Raw genomic sequence first — 25,721 nt, forward strand, 5'->3', positions numbered from 1 at the left:
TTAAATATTAGACATAGAAAGAACAATGAATGTTGTCTTAGAAGCCGATAGTTTGAGTGATTGCAAAAAGTTGTGAGAGCCGGGCGTGGTGGCGCACGCTTGTAATCCCCCGCGCTTGGGAGGCAGAGACAGGAGGATCGCGCTGGAGACCCTGTTTCCAAATAAAAATGTAAAAATGGGTCTGGGAGTGTAGCCCGGAGGTAGAAGGGCTTCCAGGAACCCCAGTACCACCAAAAAAAACAAACAAAAAAAAAGTTGTGAGAGCTGTGTATCCGAGGCCGGCGTCCTCCATGGTCCTCGGCGTGCAATGCCTTCTGTCCAGGGTCACACCAGTGGAAAGGAGTCAGAGCCTTGGCCTGCAACACTGCTTCACAGAGCTGCTTCCAAGTATGAATATCAGCAATCTCATCAACAGGGGAGGTTGCTCACATGAGAGCCAATGACATTTTCAGTCATTAAAACACTGGATTACCCTGGGCTTGGTGGCCCACACCTGTAATCCAGGTACTTGAGAGGCTGAGATAAGAGAATCACGGGTTTGAGGCCAGCCTCAGCAATTTAGTGAGATGCTCAGTGACTTAAAAGACCCTGTTTTTAAAAAAGGGAGGGGGGAGTTGGGGTGTAAACTTGGAAGTAGAATGCTCCTGCATTCAATCCCTAGTAGCAAAACAAACAAACCAAAACCCAAAACTAAACCAAAGCAAAACAAAACAAACAAAAAAACACATTAGAGTACACCTCCTAGATTCCCAGGTTTCTTCATGTGGTTACTGCTGAAAGAACTATAAACTGCTACTCTAAAATATAATTGCTTAGTGGTGGCACACACATGGAATCCCAGTTCTTGGGAGGCTAAGACGAGAGGATTGTGGGTTGGAGGCCAGCCTCAGAAATGTAGCAAGACCCTGTTTCAAATATATGCGTGCGTGTGTGTGTGGGGTGTGTAAAGTTGGGTTACTGTAAAACTATCTGGTGTTTACCCCAAGCTGTCCAATGGCAAGTGAGTTAAGAACTTGGAAACGCAGTGTAGTAAGTCTGAATCTACAAATTGCAGAAAGTTGTGCTTCAATTAATGGGAGAATTCAGCGGCTGAGAATCCTCAAAACCCTTCCTTTCTTCTCTGGAATCAGTAATATGTTTAAAATAAGGAACAATTTGTGAGAGGAAGCAAGGTCACAGGGCACAGGCCATCCCTTGCGGAGGGTCAGCCGGGCGGAATTAGTCTGTGGAATGACTCTAATTTTGTCATGTATTTTTGACTCTGCCATTGAGTGTATAAAATAGGAAAAGAAGAAAACTAAAAACTCTCTGTCAGCCTCATCCTATATTGTTTCGTACATAGGTTTCTAGACACATTTATTAGTGTTCTCTGATTTATATATGAAACTCAAAAATTCATGATTGCTTTTTAAATTTTTAGGTATGTGTAAAGTTACAGAACAATACTCTATCTTCGACAGTTAAACAGGTGCGGTTCTGTGACTTTCCTAGGTCATCCTTCATACCCCTTGCTTTTAAACTGCTTTTAGTTTTGGCTTTGATTTAAATTACATGGTCATTAAGTTTCCTCTTTTTATCAGGGCAAAATGGAAGGTTTTCTGAAGCCTAAAGGCATGCGATTTACCTTGGATGTGAACCCGGGTGCTTATTCTGAATAAACTCCATGTAAAACTGCAGAAGTTGTGTTAAAAAGTCTTCATGAATTGGAACTTAGCATGTCATTGACACGTTTTGAAGGGTGTTCTGTTGACTTTGGTGATGGAGGAGCCTCTTCTGCCAAGTTCAGCTGGAAGGGGTGGCTTAGAAAGCCAAACATCAACTCTGAAATCTACAAACTTCCTGGAGCCATGGTTTTGAATCCGCGGGGTTAGATGCAGCCTGCACGAGGGATGCATTTCCCCAGTTGCTCCACGGAAGTCTCTGGAACAGACCATAAATGCCAACCTTCTTTGTTGTGCGTTAGCTTTTAAAAGTCCCCAGTGGTTTGAGAAGGGTAAGGCCCTGCCTCAGGGCTCCTTAGTCCAATTTTTTGGGGACCTGGCTGAAAACCCTGGATATTTGATAGTCTGGCTTATTTCTATGGTGTATTAGCACCCTATAAAAGTTACATGTCATTTATTTCAAGTTTAGAATGCTCTCAAACTTCAGGGGCAAACCAAAGTTGAACCTTTTGTGGCTGGAATTCTGTTTACCTTTGGCCAAATCTTGCTTCCTGAATATAATTCAGAGAAGTGAGGAGAGAGGGGCTGCCGAGGCCCCGGACGTGGAATAGCTTGGCCCAGACAAGGCTTGAAAGGTTAAAACACGAGTGAAGCTGAGACACATCAATTAACTTCCTGTCAAAGTATTCTGAGTCCACACACAAAAGCATATTGAGCCAGGAAAAATGCATTTTGAATGTTGCTTTCTTTTGGCTATGGGAGGAAATGCACAAGAATTTTATAAAACACAGGTTGAAATGGGTCAAGTCACTCAGCCCCCTACCCACTTCTAGTAAATATATTAAATGGTTTTTGCAAATGCTATTGGGAAATCCAATTGAATGTGGATTTTTAAAATATGGCATTTATTTATTTATTTATTTATTTATGCAGTGCTGGGGATGGGACCCAGGGGATTCTACCTCCAAGCCACACCCCCCAGCCGTATTTTTTATTCTTTATATTGAAGCAGGGTCTCGCTGAGTTGCAAGGGCCTCACTAAGTAGCTGAGGCTGTCTGCGAACTGCAAGCTTCTGTCTCGGCTTCCCGAATGCTGGGATTACAAGCATGCGCCACCATGCCCGACTTAAATATGGCATTTAAATATATATATATATTTTTGCAGTACTGGTCATGAACTTCAGGGCCTTGCACATGCTAACCAATGCTCTGCCACTGAGCTGCGTCTCAGCTCAACAGGGATGTTTATTATGTTTGAAACATTTCTTGTTAATGGGTCACAAGAAAAAAATGGATGCAGGACACAATGTCTAGGTAGAGCGCGCCTATGACTTCTTCATGTTTATAATCAGAACCAGCATAGCAAGCAATACCTTGCACTTGAGCAGAGGGGAAATCACCCACAGCGCTCCTTGTGCCTTTCAGATAGAGGAACTCATGAACGCGCTGGACAAGACCAGACAGGAACTGGATGCCACCAAGGCCCGCCTCGCCTCCACGCAGCAGTCCCTGGCTGAGAAAGAGGCGCACTTGACGAACCTGCGAATGGAAAGGAGGAAGCAGCTGGAGGAGATCCTGGAGATGAAGTGAGTGCCCGCTTTTGCCTTCCTAGGCTTTTGTGATCTCCCCATGAGGGCGGGAAAGGAGAAGGGCTGGAGAAGGCAAAGGAGAAAGAATAGTTCTGCTAACTTTTGGCTAGTCACTTGAGAGACTACATCGCTTATTGTGTGAACTAGGGGTATCGATTTGGACATTTTTCATGCCCGTTCCTTAAAAATCTACGTATCTGGCGTTTGGTTTTTGTGCATCTGTGTTTTGCGGAAGGTGCCGGTACTCACAGGTCCTTCGCAAAGGTCAGAGCCAGCCAAGAGACAGAGGCCTCGAGCACAAAGGTAATTTCAGCATGGCTCGGAGTGGAGTGGAAAAGGAGGTATTTTCCAAGCAGGCATTTCCTAATTGTGACTATAACTTTGCTAATTATATTCTTTTCGCTTGTATACAATGCCTGGCTTATGTTGTCTTTCGGGGGTCTCAAGGTTGGCAAGACTTTGTTTAGCACGCAGAACTCCGATTTGCTGAACTGATAAAAAAAAAAATAGGTTAGAAATCCCCTCTACCTGCACCCACACACACCATGGTCGGGGGAAGGGGTTGAGTCAGTAAAGAGGGAATACAAGGTTGGAACCCACTGAGTCCCCTGATTTGATAAATGGAGTGGGGCTTAGTGCTGGAAAACGGCCTTCCTATGGCCTGTAGCACACCCACCTATCCCTATTTACTCTCCCGGCCACATAGCATTAACATGGAAGAATATAGGAAAGGAAATTACTACAAGCTTCTAATAATGATCAATTAGGATGGCTTTGTTTCTAAAGAACTAGTGAAGAAATAGCATCTCTGAGTTTTTAAATAAAATAATTACCAAGATTTAATTTAAATCCAACTTCCTTCCACAGTAAAGGGGAATGTATATAATTATGGCAGTTTAACTGTAACATAGTCTTTGAAATCAGTGGCTAGGTACAGAAGAGTGACCTTATGGTGACCCAGCAAGTCTTACACATGGTGAACATTAAGCCTAGAAAGCTTAGATCATGGAAAATGTGGTATGAAATATTTTGAAGGATTTAATAATAACGACAAATCTTTTATGCCTCATCAACTACCTCAGTTTCTCCAAGACCAAAGAATAAGTGGGGTTTTTTTTTTTACATATAAACCAACATTTTTCCTAATAAAAGGCGATATCATAAAAAACAGGTATTATACTCAGTTTAGAGGTAAGGGAATTGAGACTGAGAGAGACTCAAGTAATTTGCTTGCTGCCATCTGGCCAGGATTAAAATCGAAGTCTTCTACCCCACACTTTCCTCTGTATTACCTCATTATCTCATGGTGCTTCTGAGAATTTCATCACAACTCGGGCTTTTGTCCATCAGAGTCATGGCAGAAATTTTCTTTCAGTACTGCTGGGAACATGGTAGGTGCTCACTTAAAGTTTTTCAGTTGAATGCATGAAATGGTGGTGTTTGCTTTGTAGGGAACTGAGAAGAAAAAGACTTCAAGCTTCTGTGACCATATCACCTCAATCACAATTTATTAACAAACTAGTCAGTGACCATCTTAATGTATTAACAATGGGGACACATGGATTCCACTGGCCTTTATCCTCTCCTGTGTCTCCCTTCTGTCTTCTGGTGTGTTGTTGGGTGTTTCTTGACTTCTAGTCGTTCTCCTTGCTCTCTGGTTATGTTCTGGATAACTCTACATCTCCGGAAGTGATATCTCATGCCAATGCTAATTCAACTTTTGTTACTTCCTGTTTATAAAAAGAGCATACTCTGTCAAGGTTTTGAGGGAACAAGTAATGGTGTGGTATGCTGGTTGGGGAGTCATCAGATCTGGACAGCAATCTTGTAACTTTCACCTGACAGCTGCCTGAGGTGGGGAGATGACCTTGTCCTCGCCGGCCCTCCGCTGTCCTCTTAAGGACTCTCATGGGGCTGGTTGTGAGGAGAGGTCCTCACAGATGTTTTGGCACACAGAGAATGATCTGTGTGTGTAAATGGCCCTATCAGCCAATGAAAATATGCCATTTGGTTAATAGACTTTGTGAAGAGTATCATTTATCTAAGATTCGGATTTATTTTTCTAAAATATATAAACTTTTTCCACGTGTATGTTTTCCCACTTAATTTTCTTGATTTCAGATAGCACCTAACTAAGACCTCTTTTGGTGAATTGCCACATGATCGCTGAAGTGCTTAAATCTGCTGCCACTGCAAAATAAATAGAGAATTCCTCTGCTAACTCCTTTGGTGAAAGTAACAAAACCCTGCTTCATTAAGCCCAGTGTGGACCTCATTTATATGCTCCCATTCATTATTTAACTGACTCAGAACTACCTTGTTGATTCCTTACTTGGAGCTGTGGAGGACACAGGTCCAGGACAAGTTTACTGACTGAGATTCCCAGCTACATTCATCAGCCTCTTGGGCTGTTCATATCAACCAACTCATTTTATTGATCATTATTTTTTTAGCTGTATTGATGTATCAGTTACTTGGCAAGGACCTTGTCCCCTACTGTGGACAGCTGGATGTGGATTATGCTCCTTCATACTTACTTTCTTTCAGTGCCAAGACTTGGTTTGCCATTCAGCTGGCACCCATCATGCAAGTTTCTATAGTCAGAGCCATCCAGTTTCCAAACGCCAGTAGAAAACAAGAAAATGTGTGTGCAGTGTTAGAGGAAGAGGAGTGAAGCCATGAGCCCAGAACAAGGTGATATAATCTCAAAAATTCCTTTCTGTCTCCTCATAACGTGAAGGGGAACTGACCTCTGGTGCCTCGGGGTTCCCTTCAACAAAACAGAGGTGATGATACCTGCCCTGCCTCTTCCACAGAAGTGTGATTAGGACATGACTTAAAAGTAAGAAAAGGACTGAACTGAAAGTAAGATAGACTAGCATATGCGACAGTGCTTTGAAACATAAAAGGGGCTTCTTTTAGAATGAGAGGTGTTGTCTGTTAAATTCATTGCAAAATCAACAGCTTAGCATTTTAGAATTGGAAGGCAGTTTTAGAAGCAGGTCCAGCCTCCCAGCTTGGATAAGCCAGACTCCCATGCACACAATTACTAACAAGGAATTCCCAGGCCCTGTGGAGCACCACTCCCAGTGGAGGCCCTGGGCCTGTTCAGAAGGTGGTGGTGCATCCTCACGCAGAACTGAAAGGTCTTTCTGTATCATCTTCCCATTTTCCTGGTTTTTGTTCCAGAACTATACAGAATTCACATCCATAGAACAGATGACCTTTTATACATTTGGTAGTTAATATTATCAATTTTAGGGGAAAAAAGAAATATGGAGAAACAATATGAAAAAAAATAAAACTCACCTATGACCCTGATGTGGGAGTTAGTATTGATTGCTTTTTGGTGTATACATTTTGATTTGTATTAATAATTGATACATATATGTATCAATTGATCTATACTTCTTATTTTTAAAAGAAAACTGGATTGTACTTGCTTATAAGTCTCACTTCTTTTTCTTTTTGAATATGAACATTTTCCATGTCACAAAGAGAACTGTGTTATTTTTAATTACTCAATATATGCCGTAGGGGTTTACCTCTTTATTGAGCATTCATCTTGATTCCAGTGTTTTGCTAATGTAAAGATTGTTATTATAACTACCCTGCTATTTAAGTTATTTTATTAACTTCGTTTTAAGTAGTTATAGATTGACAAGGAGTTGCAAGAAATAACAGAGAGAGGTTTCTTGTGGTCTTCACCCATTTTAACATTGGTAACATAGAATTGTGTTTTTGTTTTTGTTTTGTGTGTGTGTGTGGTACTGGAAACAGAACCCAGGGCATTCTACCTCCGAGAAACACCCCCAGCCCTATTTTTTCTTCTTTATTTTAAAACAGAGTCTCACCGAATTGCAAAGGGCCTCACTAAGTGGCTGAGGCTGGTTTCAAACCTGCGCAATCCTCCTGTCTCGGCCTCCCAAATGCTGGGATGACAAGTGTACACCACTACTCCAGACTCAGAATTGTATTATTTTGAATCACTCAGTGGACTGCCATATATGTTTATTATTGAGTATTCATCTTTGTTCCAATGTTTTGCTAATGTAAAGATTGTTATCATAAACACCATGCTATTTAAGTTATTTTGTTATATGAATTTAGTTTTAAGAAGCTGTAGACAATAATCTTATATAACCCTGGCACCATAACACAAGAAGAAATTGTGGCAAAGTCAGCCAATCTTGCCCTGATTTCTCCAGTTTTATGTACATCAATACTTGTGCATGTATATTTTGCAATTATCACAGCTATAGATTTGTGTAATGACCACCTCAGTCAAGATACAGAACTATTCTATTCTCCTTCTTCTCCTTCTTCTCCTTCTTCTCCTTCTTCTCCTTCTTCTCCTTCTTCTCCTTCTTCTCCTTCTTCTCCTTCTTCTCCTTCTTCTCCTTCTTCTCCTTCTTCTCCTTCTTCTCCTTCTTCTCCTTCTTCTTCTTCTTCTTCTTCTTCTTCTTCTTCTTCTTTGGTGGTACTGGGGTTCTTGGAAACCCTTCTATCTCCGGGCTACACTCCCAGACCCATTTTTATGTTTTAATTGGAAACAGGGTCTCTTAAGCTAGTGCGGCTGGCTTTGAACCTGTGTGATCTTCCTGTCTTCATCTCCCAAGCGCGGGGATTACAAACGTGCGCCACCACACCCGGCTATTCTATTCTTTTAAAGATCTGTGGTCCTACTTTTCAACAGCAATAGCCACTCCTAGCTGTTTTATGTTTAACCTGAGTTTTGTTTTGTGTTAAGTCATGTTGGGATATTTGACACAATGACCTACATTTTTCCCAGCTACCCATCGTGGATGTGTAGGTAAATGTCCTTTTATTTTAAATTTAGGTTAAATTCAGAATGCAAAAATACCTTCTGATTCTTCTAAATTAAAGATTTTCAATAATGTGATTTTATTTTATGATCAGTGGAATTTCCTTATAAAATTGGACACTGAGAACCAGTAAGCATTTAAGGTATGAAAGGTTTAATGAGTTCAAATATTCATAACTATCCAGGTGTGGTGGCATGCACCTGTAATTTCAGTACTTGGAAGGCTGAGACCAGAGCATCACAAGTTTGAGAACAGTCTCAGCATCATAGCAAGACTTTTAGCAGCCTAGTGAGACTCTGTTTCAAATAAAAAGTGACTGAGGGTATGCTCCAGAGGTAGAACACCCTTGATTTTAGTTCCCATTACCACATAAACACACACACACACACACACACACACACACACACACACACCACAACTACAACTGCTTACTGAGCACCTATGATGGGACAGGCTCTGCTTGAATGAACAAACACAAAGTGTCCTTAGCCTTGTCCAAACCACATTTTCAGTAAAATGACTGAAGAAAATGATGGAACAAATAAGCCAAGAAGGACCAGATGGATGAGTGAGGTAGTTTCTTGTATATGACAGTAGGGTTTGGGGATCCCACTTAGAATGCCATTTCCAGAGGCAAGGACCCTCTTAGTATTTGGGGATAAAGAGGGATGTGCACAACGTACTGCGCCCGCTCGTGATCTGGGAACCCTTTTGAGAACTGAGGCCAAGTTAATTCTAAAGAAGAGCCTTTCAATCTCATGGCATCCCCAGCTCTCCAGCTCTGACTCCTTCAGTTGCTTTTTATCAGTTGATATTCTCACCGGCTGGTCATTATTCACACACTGGAAGGAACTAACAGTTCTCAGCCACGTATTTTCATAGAAGAACGTAACGTTTGTCTCTCCCTTTATACACGATTATTTTTTTTACTTAAAAAATGTTCAAAAGCTCTTGCTAAAACATTTCATAATCGCTCATCTTTGTTATGTTTTCCCCAATTTAAAATGACTTTTATTAAAAAGAATACTAAGACGATCATTATATAGGTTTTGCGTATCAATATAAGTTAATAAGCTTACATTTCTGTAACCAAAGCCCAAGTCTTTAATTTGTAGCAGGTGAATTTGATATCTGTGGCTAAAGTGAATTGAAGACTATGAGATGCGATACTTAAATTCTGTTTGTGTGTATTTTCTCAGACTATTAAAACTGCTATAGTGATTTGACAGGCAAACAGGCAGCCTGACTGATCATTTTCATTTAGTATAAAATGCTGAGATGGGTGAGGGATTTAATAGCCAGCGAGCAGTCAAGTCACTGGAAGTATGCAGTGTGTCTTTTAGACTGATTTCAGTGTGGCAATTGCCTCGTGCTTATGTTATGTAAGGTTTTTAAGTAGACCCCTCCATTTTTAACTCATCTGATGATACCATGCAATCCATCTTAATCTCCTGGGTATTGTGGGATTTCAGACATCTTCTCCAGATAGTCTTGCAAGCCTTTGTATACACTGGGTTCTTTTAGGACGTTTACAGTGAGGTAAGGCAGCAGCTCATTCTGGGGCATTATCCCGTTGGCCCCTTTGATCCAGGATCCTTTCTGGAGAGCCACTCATTAGGTAAGTGCCCTTCAAAGGAGAAGCAGCGTGCAGAGAATGATAAAATCAATTTATTCTTTACTTCATGCCAACATGAGAAAAGACAAATCACATTTCTGTAGGGAGGAATCCTAAGTGCCTGGCAATTTGCGCAGGATAAATTGAGCCCAGGAGAGGCGTTTTGAAGGCAACTGTTACTTAAAGTTGATAAACTCAGTCACAAGGGGGCTGTACTATTTTACAGAGATGTTTTGAGGATTGCATGAGATTATGCATTTATGAGAAAGTGATTTTTAAGCCATACAAGGCTATAATTATGCAGTATGTTACTATTAGTATATTAGGTATGTTCATTATAGTTAACATATACAGATCTTGTCTTCAAATCACAATTTAATTTCATAGGTTCAACAGTTTTATTTTTTGCTACAGTACAGTTCTTTCTCCAGCAAGTGGTTCATGTATGAAAACTTTGTTTAGTTCAGTTTAAAAAAAAAATATTAAGTATAACTAGGTGTAGTGATTGCATACCTGTAATCCCAGTACCTGGGAGATTGAGACAGGGGGATTGTGGGTTCAAAGTCAGCCTCAGCAACTTGAAGAGACCCTCAGCAACTTAGTGAAAACTTGTTTCAAATTAAAAAAATAAAAATAAAATAAGGGCCGGGCATGGTGGCACATACTTGTCATCCCAGCATTCGGGAGGCTGAGACCGGAGGATCGCGGTTCGTGGACAGCCTCGGCTACTTAGCGAGGCCTTTCGCAACTCAGTGAGACTCTGTTTCAAAAATAAAAAGACTAAAAAAAAAAAGAAAATAGGGCTGGGGGATGTAGCTCAAAGGTAAAATACCCCTGAGTTTCATCCCCAGTACAGAAAAAAAAAAAAAAAAAATTTTAAAATAAGGGTAGCGATGTAGCTCAGAGGTAGAACACCTCTGGGTTCAATTCCCAGTACTACCAAAACCAAAATTCTATGGTAATATATCCTAACATATTGTCTGTTCTGTTTACCTCCTACTCCCTGCTTCTGTCTATTTTGTTTATTCCCTGCTCAGTTCCGTAGGGTCTTTGAGTTAGCGAACACTGATGAAGCCTGCGGCTTCCTGAGTTACCTAAGGCGGCTGCAGACGGGTGGCAGAGAGGAATGGAATAAATGTCACCATTAGTGGCTCATTCAAAATCAGCTGAGGTCTGAGCTGCGGGCTATGGGCAAAGCGCACATTTGTTTACCACTCACAAAATTCCCCACTCTGGAGTTGATTGCTTAGAGCTTGCTGTATACTAAACTTATAATGGGTAAGTAAAACTTAACTGTGAAGAAAGTAACTTTAGAATGGTGGAATGTTCTAATTGACTTTAAATGCAAGGAACAGAAAGCCCCACCTTCCGTGAACAGGAAGCTCTGTTGCCGGGGGCCCCTGGCACCTGGCTACCACCCTCATGGTGCAAGACTTTGGCCTCCCTTCCAACTCTCAGGTCTATATTGCAGCCAGCAGAAAGGAGGAAAAGCAAGGAACCCCTCTACCCTGTAAGCTGCACTTATCTTTCATTGATATGAGTCATTTAACAAATAATTCTTGGGTATCTGCTATATGCAAGGACTGTTCTGAGCCTGGGGTATTATCTAAGTGTTCTATGTGGACAGAAAAGACACTTAACAAAACATCCTCCTGCTCATGGAGTTTATACTCTATAAGATGCCAGATCTAGTGTGCAGGGGCGGGGGTAGGGGGTGTCCCACTGGCCTCAGTTCAAAGTCAAGTGGTCACACTTGGCTTCAAGACACGCAGGAAAATGTATCCTTGATCTCAATAGCTATATGCCCAGCTAACATTCTGGGAATCAGAATTAAGGAAGGAAACGAAAAATATAGGTTTTGGGGAGAAATTAGTAGTCTCTGCTATAATAAATTAAAAGAAATAGGTCAGGTGGTAACTATCTCACTGAGCATTAATAAACAACTTTGCAACTAAACCTTTAGAGATAGTATCCATAAAAAAGCATTTACTCCTATTCTGAGCATCTAATGGATACCTCAGTCACTTCTGGATGTGATGGGCAGTACATCATGGGAATGAGATTGTGGGAACAGATTGAGGGATGCCTGGGTGTCATTGGGTTGCTGATGGGTAAAGGGTGACAGGTAAGAAAAGAGGTGGTCTTTACACTGCTTCAGAGCATTATGCTAGGTTTGGTTTGTGAAACTTAAAAGGGAGAGGCTCTTCCTTCTGTGAAGAATAACTTCATAGCAGTAGGAATCTTTTCATCTGTTGCAGGTCCTTCCAAGTGGAAGGACCAAGGTGATCACTGTAATTCCACTAGATAAATGACCTAGAACATGAGTAATACTTAGGAACTGCTGGGATCTTCTATGTTATTTCCATTGAAAAATTCTCTTTGAATGCAGACATTTCTTCCAAAGGTTAAACAATTACTACTTCGTCCAAGACACTGCCCTCTCTGATAGAGCCACTCTAGTATTTCCCTATATTTTGTGCATGACCTTTATTTTTTTATAACACTCTTTGGAGATGAAATATATGAGTCAAGCAGAGATGTGTTTCACTCATGATTATAGGGAAAGGAATGAAATGGATTAAATTGCCTTACCAGACAGAATCAAGAGTCATTTATGGCTGGGCATGGTGGCACATGCCTGTAACCACAGTGCTTAGGAGGCGGAGACAAGGAGAATCACAGGTTCAAAGCCAGGCTCAGCAACTTACCAACACCCTCAGGGACCTCGTTTCAAAACAAAAACTTTAAAAAACACTGGAAGACCCTGGGTTCAATACCTAGTACCTCCTCATACACACATAGGGAGGGGGGTCTTTTACTATCTCTGCTGTGAAAAATGGACTTTGATTAAAATGCTTTCAGAGGTGAGCCAGGTGTGGTGGCACACTCCTGTAATCCTAGTACTTGGGAGGCTGAGTCAGGAGGATTACAGGTTCACGGCCAGCCTCAGCAACTTGCGAGGCCCTCTGCAACTTAGTAAAACCCTGCTTCAAAATAAAAAGAATAAAAAGTAGGGCTGGGGGTGTAGCTCAGAAATAAAATACCCCTGGATTTAATCCCCAGTACCACTAAAGAAAAAAAAAAAGCCTTCAGAAATCTAAAGATTGGTGGTATATTTTTATAATCCTAGTACTTGGGAGTATGGGACAGGAGGATCTTAGGGGTAGCATGCTTCTAGGTCCAATGCCTAGCAACCCATACACACACACACACACACACACACACACACACACACACACACACCATATGCCCTTCAAAGAGTAAGACTAGGGTAAGCATTGCTCAGTGCATGTAGGCTCTGGGCAGTGGGGTTAATATTACCAATAAACATGTATTAAGTGATCCGCATACAGCTGCTGTCTCCAGTGTGTGTATGAGGAGTGTGATTGCCCTTGCTCTGCAGATAAAGATACAGAGGCTTCAGTACCTGGAGCTTGAATACAAGTCTGTTCAATGTGTAGCTCACCATCTTAGCCATTCTGTGCAGTCTTCTAGTGAAGAATTTGAGGTGCCATTGTAAGAATTTTAAGTCTGGGAGTGTAAGGACCAGTTTTTTCCTTTTTTTTTTTTTTTTTTTTTTGGTACTCAGGAGCAGTCTACCTCTGAGCTCCACCCCCAGCCCTATTTTACTTTTTACTTTGAAAGAGAGTCTTGCTAAGTTGCTGAGGGCCTTGCTAAATTGCTGGTACTGGCCTAGAACTTGCGATCCTCCTGCCTCAACTCCCCAGTTACTGGGATTAGAAGTGTGCGCCACCTCGCCCAGCCAGGAGAAAGAGTTTTGAGCAACTAGGAGAAGCCAAGGGCAGATGGATGCTTCTCCAGCTGTCCTCAGGAGAGTCGAGCGGCAGGCTAGAATGAGGAAGGACAGAGGAGGCAAGAGAACTAGCTGGAGGAAGACTTTGAAGTCAGCTTCCTTATCTTAAAACAAAACAAGGAACACACTGTCTTTGGGCCAAAAACATGCACTGTATGTATAGTTTTAATAGTGAAAAATGTCAGTCAAAAGGGCCCTTGCCCTGGTGGTTTTTAATGGAAACACAAACATTTTCTGAGGTAGAGAAGTCTAGGCTTTCAGCTTAAATAATCATAATCAGCACTTAAATAATCTAAATGCTTGAGGATTGTAGAGCATAAGTAATTCCAAGCACCATACTTCATGTTATCTCTCTCCTCATAGCAGCCCCCTGGGGCCCAGGCGAGGTTATCCATTAAAAAGGGGGGAGAGAAATGTATGGACCTTCCCACCCCCAAAACAAGGAAGTCAAAGGGAGAGTTGTGGCCCTTTCTTCTAATCCAAGAGCAACATCATGTTGGAGGGACTCCAAGGAGTACCTGACCTAAGGCTGTAGAAGGCACTGCCAGCCTTAACCCCACAAGGAAGGACAGACAGTGCGAAGAATGCGTGCCAGAGCAGAGCCTGAGAGCAGCAGCAGGAGACAGATCGCTGCCCAGAGAGACGCCAGCACCTGCCTCCACCGTGAAGGACAGGACTTGGGATAAGTCTCAATTTGTGGGGTTTCTGCCCCCTATAATATCTTCTTTGCATAGGAAAAGTCTAGTCTAGATATGGAAAATGCTACAACCCTTAATGTAGAGGATAAACATCAAGATCTGCATTCTCATTGGAGAGAGACATCACAAAAGGCTCCACCTCCATGGAAATATATAGATAGGATTTTAGAGGACAGTATGGGGAGGGGTGAGGGAAGATTTGAATGCTCTCAAGTTTGGTGTGTGTGTGTTTTTTTTTTTTTTTTCAGTACTGAGGATGGAACCCAGGGGCATTATACTGCCATGCTACACTCCCATTCTATTAAAACAATTTAAAAAGGTTTTTTTTGCTAGGTTGCTGAGGCTGTCCTTGAACTGAAATCCTCTTGTCTCAGCCTCCCTTGTACTAGGATTACAAGTGCATGCCACCTTTCCCAGCTCCTGGTACACATTTAATGAATGCTTGTGGGAGAAATGAATAGAATGACATCTTGATGTATCATGATGCTCCTGAACCTTGTATTTGCTTTCATCTGGATACCTTTTCCTCCTTCCCCTCCTTCTCTTCCACTGGCTCTCCATTTCCTCTTTCTGTCTTCCTCTTCTTCCCTTCCTCTTTCTCTTCCTCCTTCTCCTTCTCTTCCTTTTATTTACTTATTACCATCTTTCTCTTTCCTGTTCTTTTTCTTCCCCTGCAACTTAGTAAAACCCTGCTTCAAAATAAAAAGAATAAAAAGTAGGGCTGGGGGTATAGCTCAGAGGTAGATGCCCCTGGGTTGAATCCTTTTATTGGTGCATTAGAGTCGCCCATCATAATGTAGAATGGCAGCGGCGCACATGCACACAGCACTTGGTGACTTTCCCGCGCTCTCCCCACTCTCTCTCCCCATACACGATGTGGGTTGGCACTGGCATTCTCACATAGGTACATGATGCCAGGGGAAGCGTGTGCCCTTCACTGATTCTCCCCACTCACAGGCTCCCTCCTTCATTCCACTGGGCTTTCTTCCCCATCATCTGAAGTCCCTCTTTTAGGCTTATTACTCCATTGCTTCCCATATGAGAGAAAACATATAACCCTTTTCTTCCTGTAACTGGTTAATTTTGCTAAATATAATGTTCTCCAGGCACATCCATTTTCCTGCAAAAAACAGTCTTGTTCTTCTTTATTGCTGAGTAGAATCCCATTGTGTGTATATCCCATTATTTTACAGTCCGTTCATCTGCTGATGGACACCTAGGCTGGTTCCCTGGTGCTCTACAACATGCTAGGGTTCAAAATGTTTTCCGAATTTTCCAAGCATTATAGTTGTCTTGCTAGATTTTAACTTTAATTATTGGGCAGGAGTTAGAGCAAACACATGGGAAGGAAAGAAAGAGAGAAGGGAGAGAGAGGAGTGTTTGGAGGCAGAGAAGAGCTGGCTCTGGCAATTCTGCCTGGAGTGTGAGAAACATCTGGGGACACCACTGACTTCCCCAAGAGCAAAGCAACAGAGGACAACTGGAAGCTGAGCCACCAGTCAAGTATGGCTGCAGCCTTTGTTTCCTAGTCATGGAATTAGGGAACCAGCGGGTTGTGAAAATTGAAATGCAGTGTTCGGGCTTGACCTCTGGTTTAAGCCAGTCAGTCTCCCTGGGGTCTTAACTGGAACCTGTAGAAGCAGAGCCAGCTGGGGGCGTCTGTGATGACCTCAGAGCCGATGTTCCACTCACTTGAAGAGCTTTGCGGAGCGTACAGCGGCTAGTGCCAGCACGCAGTTAGCCGCGGGCACAGTTAAATCTCCATCTCTCTGCTCTACTTTTAAATTGGGGCTCGTGTGTGTACTTCAGTGAGCCCTGTCTTGGAGCTTCTTTCTCTTCCTGGCTCTGCCTCTGAAGGTTTTCTTGGAGGAATTCCCTTCAATGTTTTTTTTTTCCCCAGGCTCCCATCAAGCTAATGCTTTATCGAAAGGGGTTGAGTAAGCACGAGGTTAGCCTCTGCTTCCCTCACCTCATCTTCCTCTTAGACACTGAGCCCTGGGGGCTGCATCGCCAGGGGACCCTTTGCTGGCTGAATTTGGGTTGGGTCTGGGGCCAATAAGAGGCCCTGTAAAAGATGGAGGGTAGTAGGAGAAAAAGGCTAAACATTCTCTCCACCCATCCCCTCCTTTCCATGTTTCTGGTATCGGAGGCTTCTCCTTATGACTTCTCCCCTCTGGGCAGCACCCACCCACAGCTCCAGCTGTCCTCAGGATTAACTCGTTTTTCTTTTTGCCCCTTCAGCGTGGTAATGGCTGCCCATGGTTGCCAGTTTCTAGATGCCTCCTTTCTTGTTTGTTTTATCAAGCCTGCCCACCCCTCCCCACGAAGCCCCTTCTTTGACGTCTCCTCATTGTTACCATCTGTAGTGGATTCCGTTTCCTTCAGGACCCAGCCTGGCACAGCGGGGAAGACCATGCGCCGTGGTCAGATGCGTAAGGTTTGTTAGAATGATTTAAGAATGTGTTGTTGGAAAATGTTTACATTTCCCGTATTAAATAATTTGGGGAAAAGAAGCAGATTGCTTGATGCTCCAGTCAAAACACTAAAACAAACCCTCTATTCTGCGGTTTCCTAAAAACGAATGGCTTTCAAATGACCCTCAACATGAATGACTGCTGCCGCCCCCACCTTGGAAAGACGTGGGGCTGAGGTTCCCGAGTCAGACTCCAGCTCCGGCTGGTGAAGACAGCTCCCTGCCCCGCCACAGCCAAGGCGGAAACGCTCCTTTTCCTTTTGTTCTTCAGTCATCGGGAAAGGGGATTGGATGAAAAGAGGTTTTTGAGATGGACAGAAGGAAAGCATTCTAGGAACTCGGAGCATTTTTGGTGTCTGCGAAGCAGAAGCTGAGGGGTGTTCAGTGATTGCAGCCTGGTGAATCTCATGAGGCGCGAGCTGGCTACTCCTTGTTGATTCCGTTCTTTGCTCAGTCACTGGATTACTCATTAAAGAAGCCATTCTGATCAGTCAGTCGTTTCTTGAGAGAATAAACAAGTCTTTATTGAACATCATTATGATTTGGGTCCAAAATGCTCCCCCACCCCCACCACCAAAAGCTCCTGTATTGACCTGCCTGGTCCCCTTTCTTATGAAGAAAGGTTCAGAGGTGGAGCGTGGCTGGAGGAGATGGGTCGCTGGGCGCGTGGCTTCGGGGACTGTATCTGTCCCTGGCTCTTTCTCCTTGCCTGCCTGTCTGGCTCGGCTTGCTGGCTGCTATGAGCTGAACAGCTTTCCTCCACCACACCCTCCCCCTGTGATGTTTCCTTCTTGGAGCTTGCTGATCATCAATTGAACCTCTAAAACCAAAAACTAAAGTACCGTTCTTCTTCTCAGTTGTTCTGGTTAAGTATTTTGATCACAGTGATGCAAAGTGAATCCAAGTACCTAGTTGACAATCAGGTGTCCAATCAAAGGGTTAGAAATCTAATATAAAATTGCAGCTCGGATATATAAGCAGAAAAGAAGAGGTGCGTGGACCTATGTGTACATCCGGAAAAAACCTGGGATGTGGCTCTGAGCCCATATGTGTTGCATGAGTAGGAGACCTTTAGGTGAATGGGTGGTGCTGGTGTGTGGGGGGGAAGAGGGATTACAGGATAATTACCTGTACAAAGATTCTGTGATGGAGGGTACCCCTCCTCTCTATTAGCTCATAAGAATCTTGTAAGACTGGAGCACATAGACCTAGGGGGAAAATAGGAATTTTTTTTTTTTTTTTTTTTGGTGGTACTGGGGTTCCTGGAAGCCCTTCGACCTCCGGGCTACACTCCCAGACCCTATTTTTACATTTTTTTAAATTTGGAAACAGGGTCTCCTAAGCCAGCACGCGTGGCTGGCTTTGAACCTGCGCGATCCTCCTGTCTCTGCCTCCCAAGCGCGGGGATTAGAAGCGTGCGCCACCACGCCCGGCTGAAAATAGGATTATTAAAGTCTGGGGAGGTTGACAGTGACAGAAACCCAGGGGCCTGGGGCATGGTCATATTACTGAAATTTGTCCTAATAACAGGAACCCAATGAGTAAAAATAACAAGATTGAATTATGATTTGAAAAGAATAAAAATACAACCACCGTGCACTTATCACGTGACAGGAAACTTTAAAGAGCTTGATGTAAGGAAGCTCACTTAACATCTTTCCAAGTTAACTCTCGTTTAGGGGAAACAAGGGGTGGAGAGGTTAAAAAGTCACTTACAGCAAAGGTGGGGACTTGCGTACCTCGGGCTTGTCACGTAGTCTGGCCGTGTACTCAGTCACCGTACTGTGGCGCCCCTAGGTTTTGTGCAGAGAATGGCTTTGGGTGTAGGCGCATTAGTTTGGAACTTTTGTAGCCTTCCTGGTGGAGAGGGCTGCTTCAGGATAGGAGGAAGAAGTAGATGAAGTGATTTATGTAGAACCAAATGTATAAGGCTGGGACTGGATTGTGTCTAAGGTGATGGGAGATGGCCCTCCTTTCTCTTCTTCCTGCCAGCTCTGTCCTCTGCTCCTGTAATACTTTCATTCCCTCACACATGGGCACGGGAAGCTTTGGAAGAATCATGTGGATCACAGCTTTTCAGCAGCAGCTCTGTTGACACCGAGCTAGGCTGTTCTCTCTGGTGGGCGGCGGTCCTATATCCAGTAGCATGCCTGGCCTCTGCTCAGTAGGTAACAGTATGCATGTCCCTCCTATAAATGCGACAATAAAAATTGTCTCCAGATCTTGCCAAAAATATCCAACAGAGCAAAATCAGCCCTGACTGAAAAGAGCTGGTCGAGTTCTAGCCTGTGTGTGTTTGCAGTTTCTTACCGTGGACCAGTGGCTCAGCCGATACCTGGAAGACCAGGGGGCTTAAGCCAGTGTGTTGGAGGTACTAGTAAAGTTGTAACACTGGCCCTTCCCCAGAATCTCTGGAGTAGCTGAGCCTAAACCACACTGATTCAGGAATCCCAGGAGGGAGTCCCTCCCATACTCAACAGCAGCACTCCAGTAGTATCGGGTACGTTTCAGAGCCATTTTCCTTGCTTTGAGGACATGGACATTAAGGATTCATACAACCAATGCGAACAGGAACCTTGTAATATATTCTCATATTGCCATAGCTTGCAGCATATGTTTCTGGAGCAATTAGTTCCTAAACAGCTCAAACCTCTCCTTTGCAGACTTGCAGTGGAAGACTTATTCATTGACATTCAAAAAAACTGCCCAGGTGGAAAGGTGAATTTCTAATATGCCCGTATTGAGAAAAGAGTTTTAAAGAATTTGGGTCCATCGGTAGCACCCTACTTGCTCATGGGGGTTTCTTCAAGGGCATGAGAAGGTCTTCCCTTCAGTATGGCATCCACACAGATAACTGGGGAGACTCACACAAATGCCTGAATGAGGTACAACTGTAAGTCAGGCATTGATGAGTGGTGCTCTCTCCACTCCAAACTATAAGACGGGGACTGGATTGTGTCTAAGAGTGATGGGAGATGGGACTCCCCATCTCACCTCCAAAGGCAAGGGGTGCCCCTGTGAAACAGAGTGGAATATTCCTATTAGAATCCTCTCTTTCCTATTTGGCAGTCCAGTAGGCTTGGGTAAGTTACTGTTAAATCTTTTATTTTTAAAATGTCAATTGTATATAGAAGCAAAATGAACCTTCACATCTCCTCCCAACTCCAGCAGTTATTCAACTCATTGCCAGTCCCACCCATGTCCCTGGATTATTTTGAAGCAAATCTTAGACATTATATCATTTCATCTGTGAATACTTCAGTATAAACATTATTTTTTCAGGTAAACATTTTGACACCAAATTACAAACACTTTAAGGTGGAAGAGAATTCTAATGAAGGCTTTTTCCCTATAATGTTGGAACCTCTTGGGACTCAATGTGAAAGGCTTGGATTTTAACATGTTTTGGATATTGTTAGAGAAGAGTAAAATGGACCATTTGGTGGTCTTGTATGGAAAGTTAGAGTTACATGACTGGACACATCCCTTAACTGGCATTGAGTTCTATTCTCCTCGGCTGTGCTTAAGTCTCAATGTCCCCAAGGTTGATATAATTCCATCTCTTAGTTATCTCTTATAAATTATGGATATTTCTACACACAACTAGAGGAGAAGGCCTGTTTCTTGATCCTGTCTCTTTTCAACTTCTTGGCTGAGTAGTGACTTCAGATTTTGAAGAAACAAAAAAATAACTTGCAAAATGTGTGAACCTGAACTGGTGACTGATCGCGCAGGTTCAAAGCCAGCCACGCGTGCTGGCTTAGGTGACCAAGTCACATCTTCTGCATCCAAGGGTTCTTGAGCCTTCTTTTCTCCAGTGAAAGAAATTGAGATGAAGCTCATTTTATAACAAGTTCAAGCTCCTGTATCTCTAGCAAGGTGTCCACTCACCATCGTGCACTGTTTTTATGAATGGTCACAGTGACATCATAGCAGCCTGGCCCAGGACCTTCCACTTCATTGAAAAACAGTGAACTTCTCAGGGATGTTCTTCTCTTGAGCACTAATGCATTCACCTGTCATTTGTTGGGCAGTAATTAGAAACCTCCCACTACATTAGAAACTGACCTAGTCATGGCTCAGACATAATCTCTGATTTCCGGGAGCTTCCTCTGGCCTTGATTATTTGAATGATCATTGTACTTTTAACCCTGACACACTTTGATGACTTAAGGAAGATGTAAGAATGGCTTATATATCCACATAGCCCTCAGTTGGTTAACTGTGGGACAACTTTGGGCTAAACCAGATTTTTGTGTTTTGTTTTTCAAATCTGGTTGCTTTAGAAGGGATGACTCTAAAAGGCATATGAGTTTGACTTGTTTGAACTTGGAAGCAGTCTAGTCCTGGCTTCAGCAGAAGCTGGGGAGAGAAAATATCCCAAGAAGGCTGGGACAACTGGAGTCCTCTAACCAAACACACTCTGTGTCCCTTACACTGCAATTTCCATTTGTCCTTGAACCAGGCAAAACTGAGCTTATTGAAATACTAAGGTGTCAACATAGCAACTTATTTTTCGTAGCATCTATAGCCTATAATTTGGTTTGGTAGTGTTCCTTAATTCTAGATGGCCTCTCTCTAGAAGATGCCTTTTAGCCTCTGCCTGGCCTCTGGGGCAATAAGAGGTTTATTAGCAAGGGGGTGAAGTGCCTGGAATTTAGACAGAGAGGGGCACATGATTTGAGTTTGAATACTGGCTCTGCATTCACTCTATTTGCTTTGTGACCTTAGCCAAGTGTGCAGGGGATATTACGCCCCCTGTGGAGTTTTCCTGAGGATTAAATGAGTCAATACACCCAAAACAGCCCAAAGCTGCTGTGGAGTAAGTTCTTATTAAATCTTCTCATCAGCATTCGAAAGGAGCGCTTTCCCCTTTCAGGGAACTAACTCTGACCTTTACAGAGTTCGCCTTTAGTTATGCTCAAATTTTTTCATTTAGCCCCTGTTCTTTGTTCTTTTGTCCTCAGGGAGCTGATGTTTTAATGGGGAGGAGAGCTCATAAAGAAAATTAGAAAGTATATAAGGTAAAAAGGAAAGAGAAAAAATTAAACCCAAAATTAAACCCAAAAAATTAAACCCCAAGAAATCATAAGTACCCCAAAATTTCAATATTCAGATAATAGAGACCATTGAAGATAAGGAAAGAAAAGATCACAGGACAGTATCAAATCAATTTCTGAGTAATTTTACTAATTTTATCCATGACTCAATGATAAATAAGCTTTTTGAATTTTCTAAATTCTTTTTATAAAATATTGCCTTGATAACTTGAATGCCATGACTCTCTCTAAAATATTCACGAGAAAGCATGTGTGAGCCAGGTGTGGCAGCACATGCCTATAATCCCAGTACTTGAGAGGCTGAGACAGGCTTGAGGCAGCCTCAGCAATTTAGGAAGACCTTCTCTCAAAATAAAATAATAAAAAGGGTTGTGGGCGTAGCTCAGAGGTAAGATGTCCCTAGGTTTAATCCCCAGTACCCCCCAAAAAAAATTTAAAGAAGAAATTGCTAGTTATTCAGCCATAAGATATACCAAAAAAGTGATGCAGACTACTTATTTCTTAAAACTCCGAACTCTTGAACTATATACCGGGCCCTTTTACATTGTTCATAAAAATTAACTCATAATGTATCATAGACATAGGAGGTAAAACTATAATGTTTCTATTATAAAAAGTAGATATAAGTCTTTGTAAACTTGGGCTAGACAAAGCCTTCTTACATATGACACTAAAAGTACCAGCAAATAAAAATTATATAAGTCAGACTTCATCAAATTAAAACCTCTTGTCCTTCAAAGGATGCTATCAAGAAGAAACAGCCCACAAATTGAAAGAATATGTTTGCAAATTATGTATCTCCTAAGGGATTTATACCTATAACATAATCAACAGTAAACATTTAAAAAACCTAATCTAAGAATGGGTAGTGGATTTGAATCAATATTTCTCTAAAGAAGATGAGCAAATAGATAAGCTCATTAAAATAGCTCACAAATATTATTTATGAAAATATAAATAAAAACCACATGATGCCATTTTACACACACACAAGGATGGCTATAGAAAAAATGGCAGACAGTAACAAGTGTGCTGAGGAGGTAGACCACCTGTAACCTTCACCCATTTGCCAGTGGGTTTATAAAATGGTGCAACCACTTTAGAAAACTGTTGGGCAGTTCCTCAAAAATTTAAACGCATGTCTGGTGTAGTGGTCCATGCCTGTAATTCCAGTAGTTGGGAGGCTGAGACAGGAGGATCACAGGTTCAAGACCAGAACACGGTTTCTTAGCAAGACCCTATTTCAAAATAAATAATATAAAAGGGCTGGGGGTGTAACTCAGATAGAATTTCTCTGGGTCCAGTCCCCAGTACCAAAAAAAAAAAAAAAGAAGAAATAAAAACCCAAACCCAAACACACAAAAATCTCCCAAACAGGATTTTTGTAATATCCACTTTTACTCCTAGATTCTAGATATATACCCAAAAGAAATGAAAACACAGAGACACACAAAAGTCTACATACAAAGTTGGCATATTTATACGTAAGAAATGAGTGAATATCAGCAATTTTATCTGGATTAAGTTACAATGAACCTGATACAAGCCAGGTATATTATAGCTTAGTAAACCATACTATTACTCCCCTTTTACTAAATGAATGGGATAGGGGAAAGGATAAAAAAAAATAGGCATTAGCTGGACATGGTGGATCATGCTTGTAATCCCTGTACTTGGGATGCTCAGACAGGATTGCAGGTTAGAGGCCAGCCGCAGTATCTTAGTGAGACCCTGTTTTAAAGTCAAAAATAAAATATGGCTGGGAGTATAGCTCAAAGGTAGAATGCCACTGAGTTCAGTCCCCAGAACGACACACACACACACACACACACACACACACACACACACATTATATATATATATATATATATATATATATATATATATATATATATTCATATATGTGTATATATGAATATGTATGTGTTCTACTGCCAGGACAACCTGTGTGCCATTGACACTGTGTGCATGTGTATGCATGTACTCTTAGAGGGGTTGGGGGCTCTGAAAGTGCTGTATCCAGAAGCCATATGTGTCTATAGAACATCTGAAACATGGCCAGACAGAATTGATTGGTGCTTTGAGGATCACACACACACCTGACTACAAAAAGCTTTGTATCAAACAAGAATATAAATGATTTAATTGATAATTTTAGATGAATTACATATTCAAATAATGATACCTTAAATCTATCAGGTTAAATAAGATAATGCTAATAATCACCTCACCCATTTCTTTTGACATTTTTGAATGTAGCTCCTGGAAAGTCTGGCTTCCGTTACATTTCTCTTTGACAGCGCTGTTACAGACAAAGAGGGTTCCAAAGTCCTTTTCACTGAATTTTCTTGGCAGGCTCAGGAGGAAGACAATTCAGAGGAGCTTTTAGAAACTGGTCCCTGAATATTCTGAACTCAAATCTGCTTCAGTTTCTTTGAAAAAGGAAGGAAGCCAATCTGGCTTCTGCAGTCTATATTTTGGGAGCTTCATTATGGAAGTCACATCACCCTCTAATAGACAAAGTGCATCCCCCTGGCTCATCGTTTTACCATGTACTTGCAGTATTCGATACTTTATTTTCCCCCTGTTGTTCTCTATGTTTATCTTGTCAACACTATCAAAATATTGAGACAATGGCACGGAGTGAGTAGATATAAATGCCTCCCTTGCTCAGCACCGTGTCTGAGTTGCTGGGGGATTGGTGAAGTGCAATAAGCATTCAGATGTCTCTGACACTGAGACCATGCCTGGAGGACCAGAGCCGTGGGGAGAAGAGAGTCATTCTCCTGGCACTGATGATTTGAGCTGTCAGGTCAGGGCCCTGTGGGCTTCCTTCACCCCCCCCCAGAACCCCATTAAAGAGATAATTTAAGAGGAATCCTGGGGTTTCCAATTAAGGAGGCCCCAATGGGAAAGTGAAGAGGGAGCATGTGTCAGGGATACCCCTTGGCATGCTTACTTCAAGATGTGCTAGGGTCCCGCCTCCTTGGGAAGGCCTGTATTCTCCTGATGTCTTTTCTTGTTGGAACTCCACCAAAGACAAGTATGGAGATCTCTAAACATAATATTTTGGAACCCAAGGGAAGCCAGAATATGGCAGACAGTGATAAAACCACAACTTAGCAAGTGTGTGTGTGATCTGGCAGCATGTGGTGGGGCTTGCTGGAAGGGGAAGAGTTTGGACAGCAGAAGTTTTGCATCTCGGGCTGTGATCTAACTAAGCCCTCTTAACTAGGCCCAGGTAAATCTGCAGGGCATCCTACAACTCTCCTTCCTCTGTCGCTATATCTCTGGGCCAAAGAGAAATCAGGATGGAGGTGTAGATTAGTGGTTAGAGTGTTTGACTACATGCACAAGGCCCTAGGTTTGATGCCCAGGACTACAAAGGAAAAGCATGTCTGGGGGTAGCAGTCTAGAAAGCGCAGGGTATGGTACTTTGCCATCCTATTTTATCCAATTATAACCAGATTTAATTTTCCTTCTGTTATAAAATTGCCGCCACAGCTCAGCCATCATATCTGAGTCCCAGTAGAAGGAAGAGGAAGTGCCAAGTGACTTCACCAGGGGGGAGGGACACCCTTCCTAGTGTCTATGTCACTGGCGTGAGTGGCTCACATAGAATCTCTCAGAGCGCAGAGACTCTGAGTAGGTGAAAACCAGCTAGAACATGGAGCCCTTCCTGCTTGCCAGCCAGACAAAGAAAAATATCACCTATATAACCAGCTTCTAGCTCAGTTTTTGGCTCATAGAATATAGTAGAACAACAGAGCTTCACCTTTGTAGTTAAAGACCAGATCAGAAAACACGATGAGTGCATCCTCTAAAAGTAGAATAGTGTTGAGTCCACAGAACAGAACCTGGGGCTCAGGCTTTACGTGTGTGTGTGTGTGTGTGTGTGTGTGTGTGTGTGTGTGTGTGTGTGAGAGAGAGAGAGAGAGAGAGAGAGAGAGAGAGAGAGAGAGAGAGACACAGATAGACAGACAGA

The 25,721-nt window shown here is 42.4% G+C and overlaps 1 protein-coding gene across 3 annotated transcripts in view; it reads left to right on the top strand.

Annotated features, from left to right (window-relative positions):
* ERC2 (ELKS/RAB6-interacting/CAST family member 2) overlaps window positions 1-25,721 on the top strand; it is a gene marked incomplete at both ends in the record, with an annotated part of 759,201 nt that overhangs the window by 576,554 nt on the left and 156,926 nt on the right. For all 3 annotated transcript variants that reach the window (XM_080715235.1, XM_080715236.1, XM_080715237.1), the window contains one exon: window positions 3,087-3,247. In XM_080715235.1, coding sequence (XP_080571361.1) covers window positions 3,087-3,247 — 161 coding nt within the window. The remainder of the gene's footprint in view (window positions 1-3,086; window positions 3,248-25,721) is intronic.

Source organism: Muscardinus avellanarius (assembly GCF_963383645.1).
Source record: "Muscardinus avellanarius genome assembly, chromosome: 18".
Classification (NCBI taxonomy): Eukaryota; Metazoa; Chordata; class Mammalia; order Rodentia; family Gliridae; genus Muscardinus; species Muscardinus avellanarius.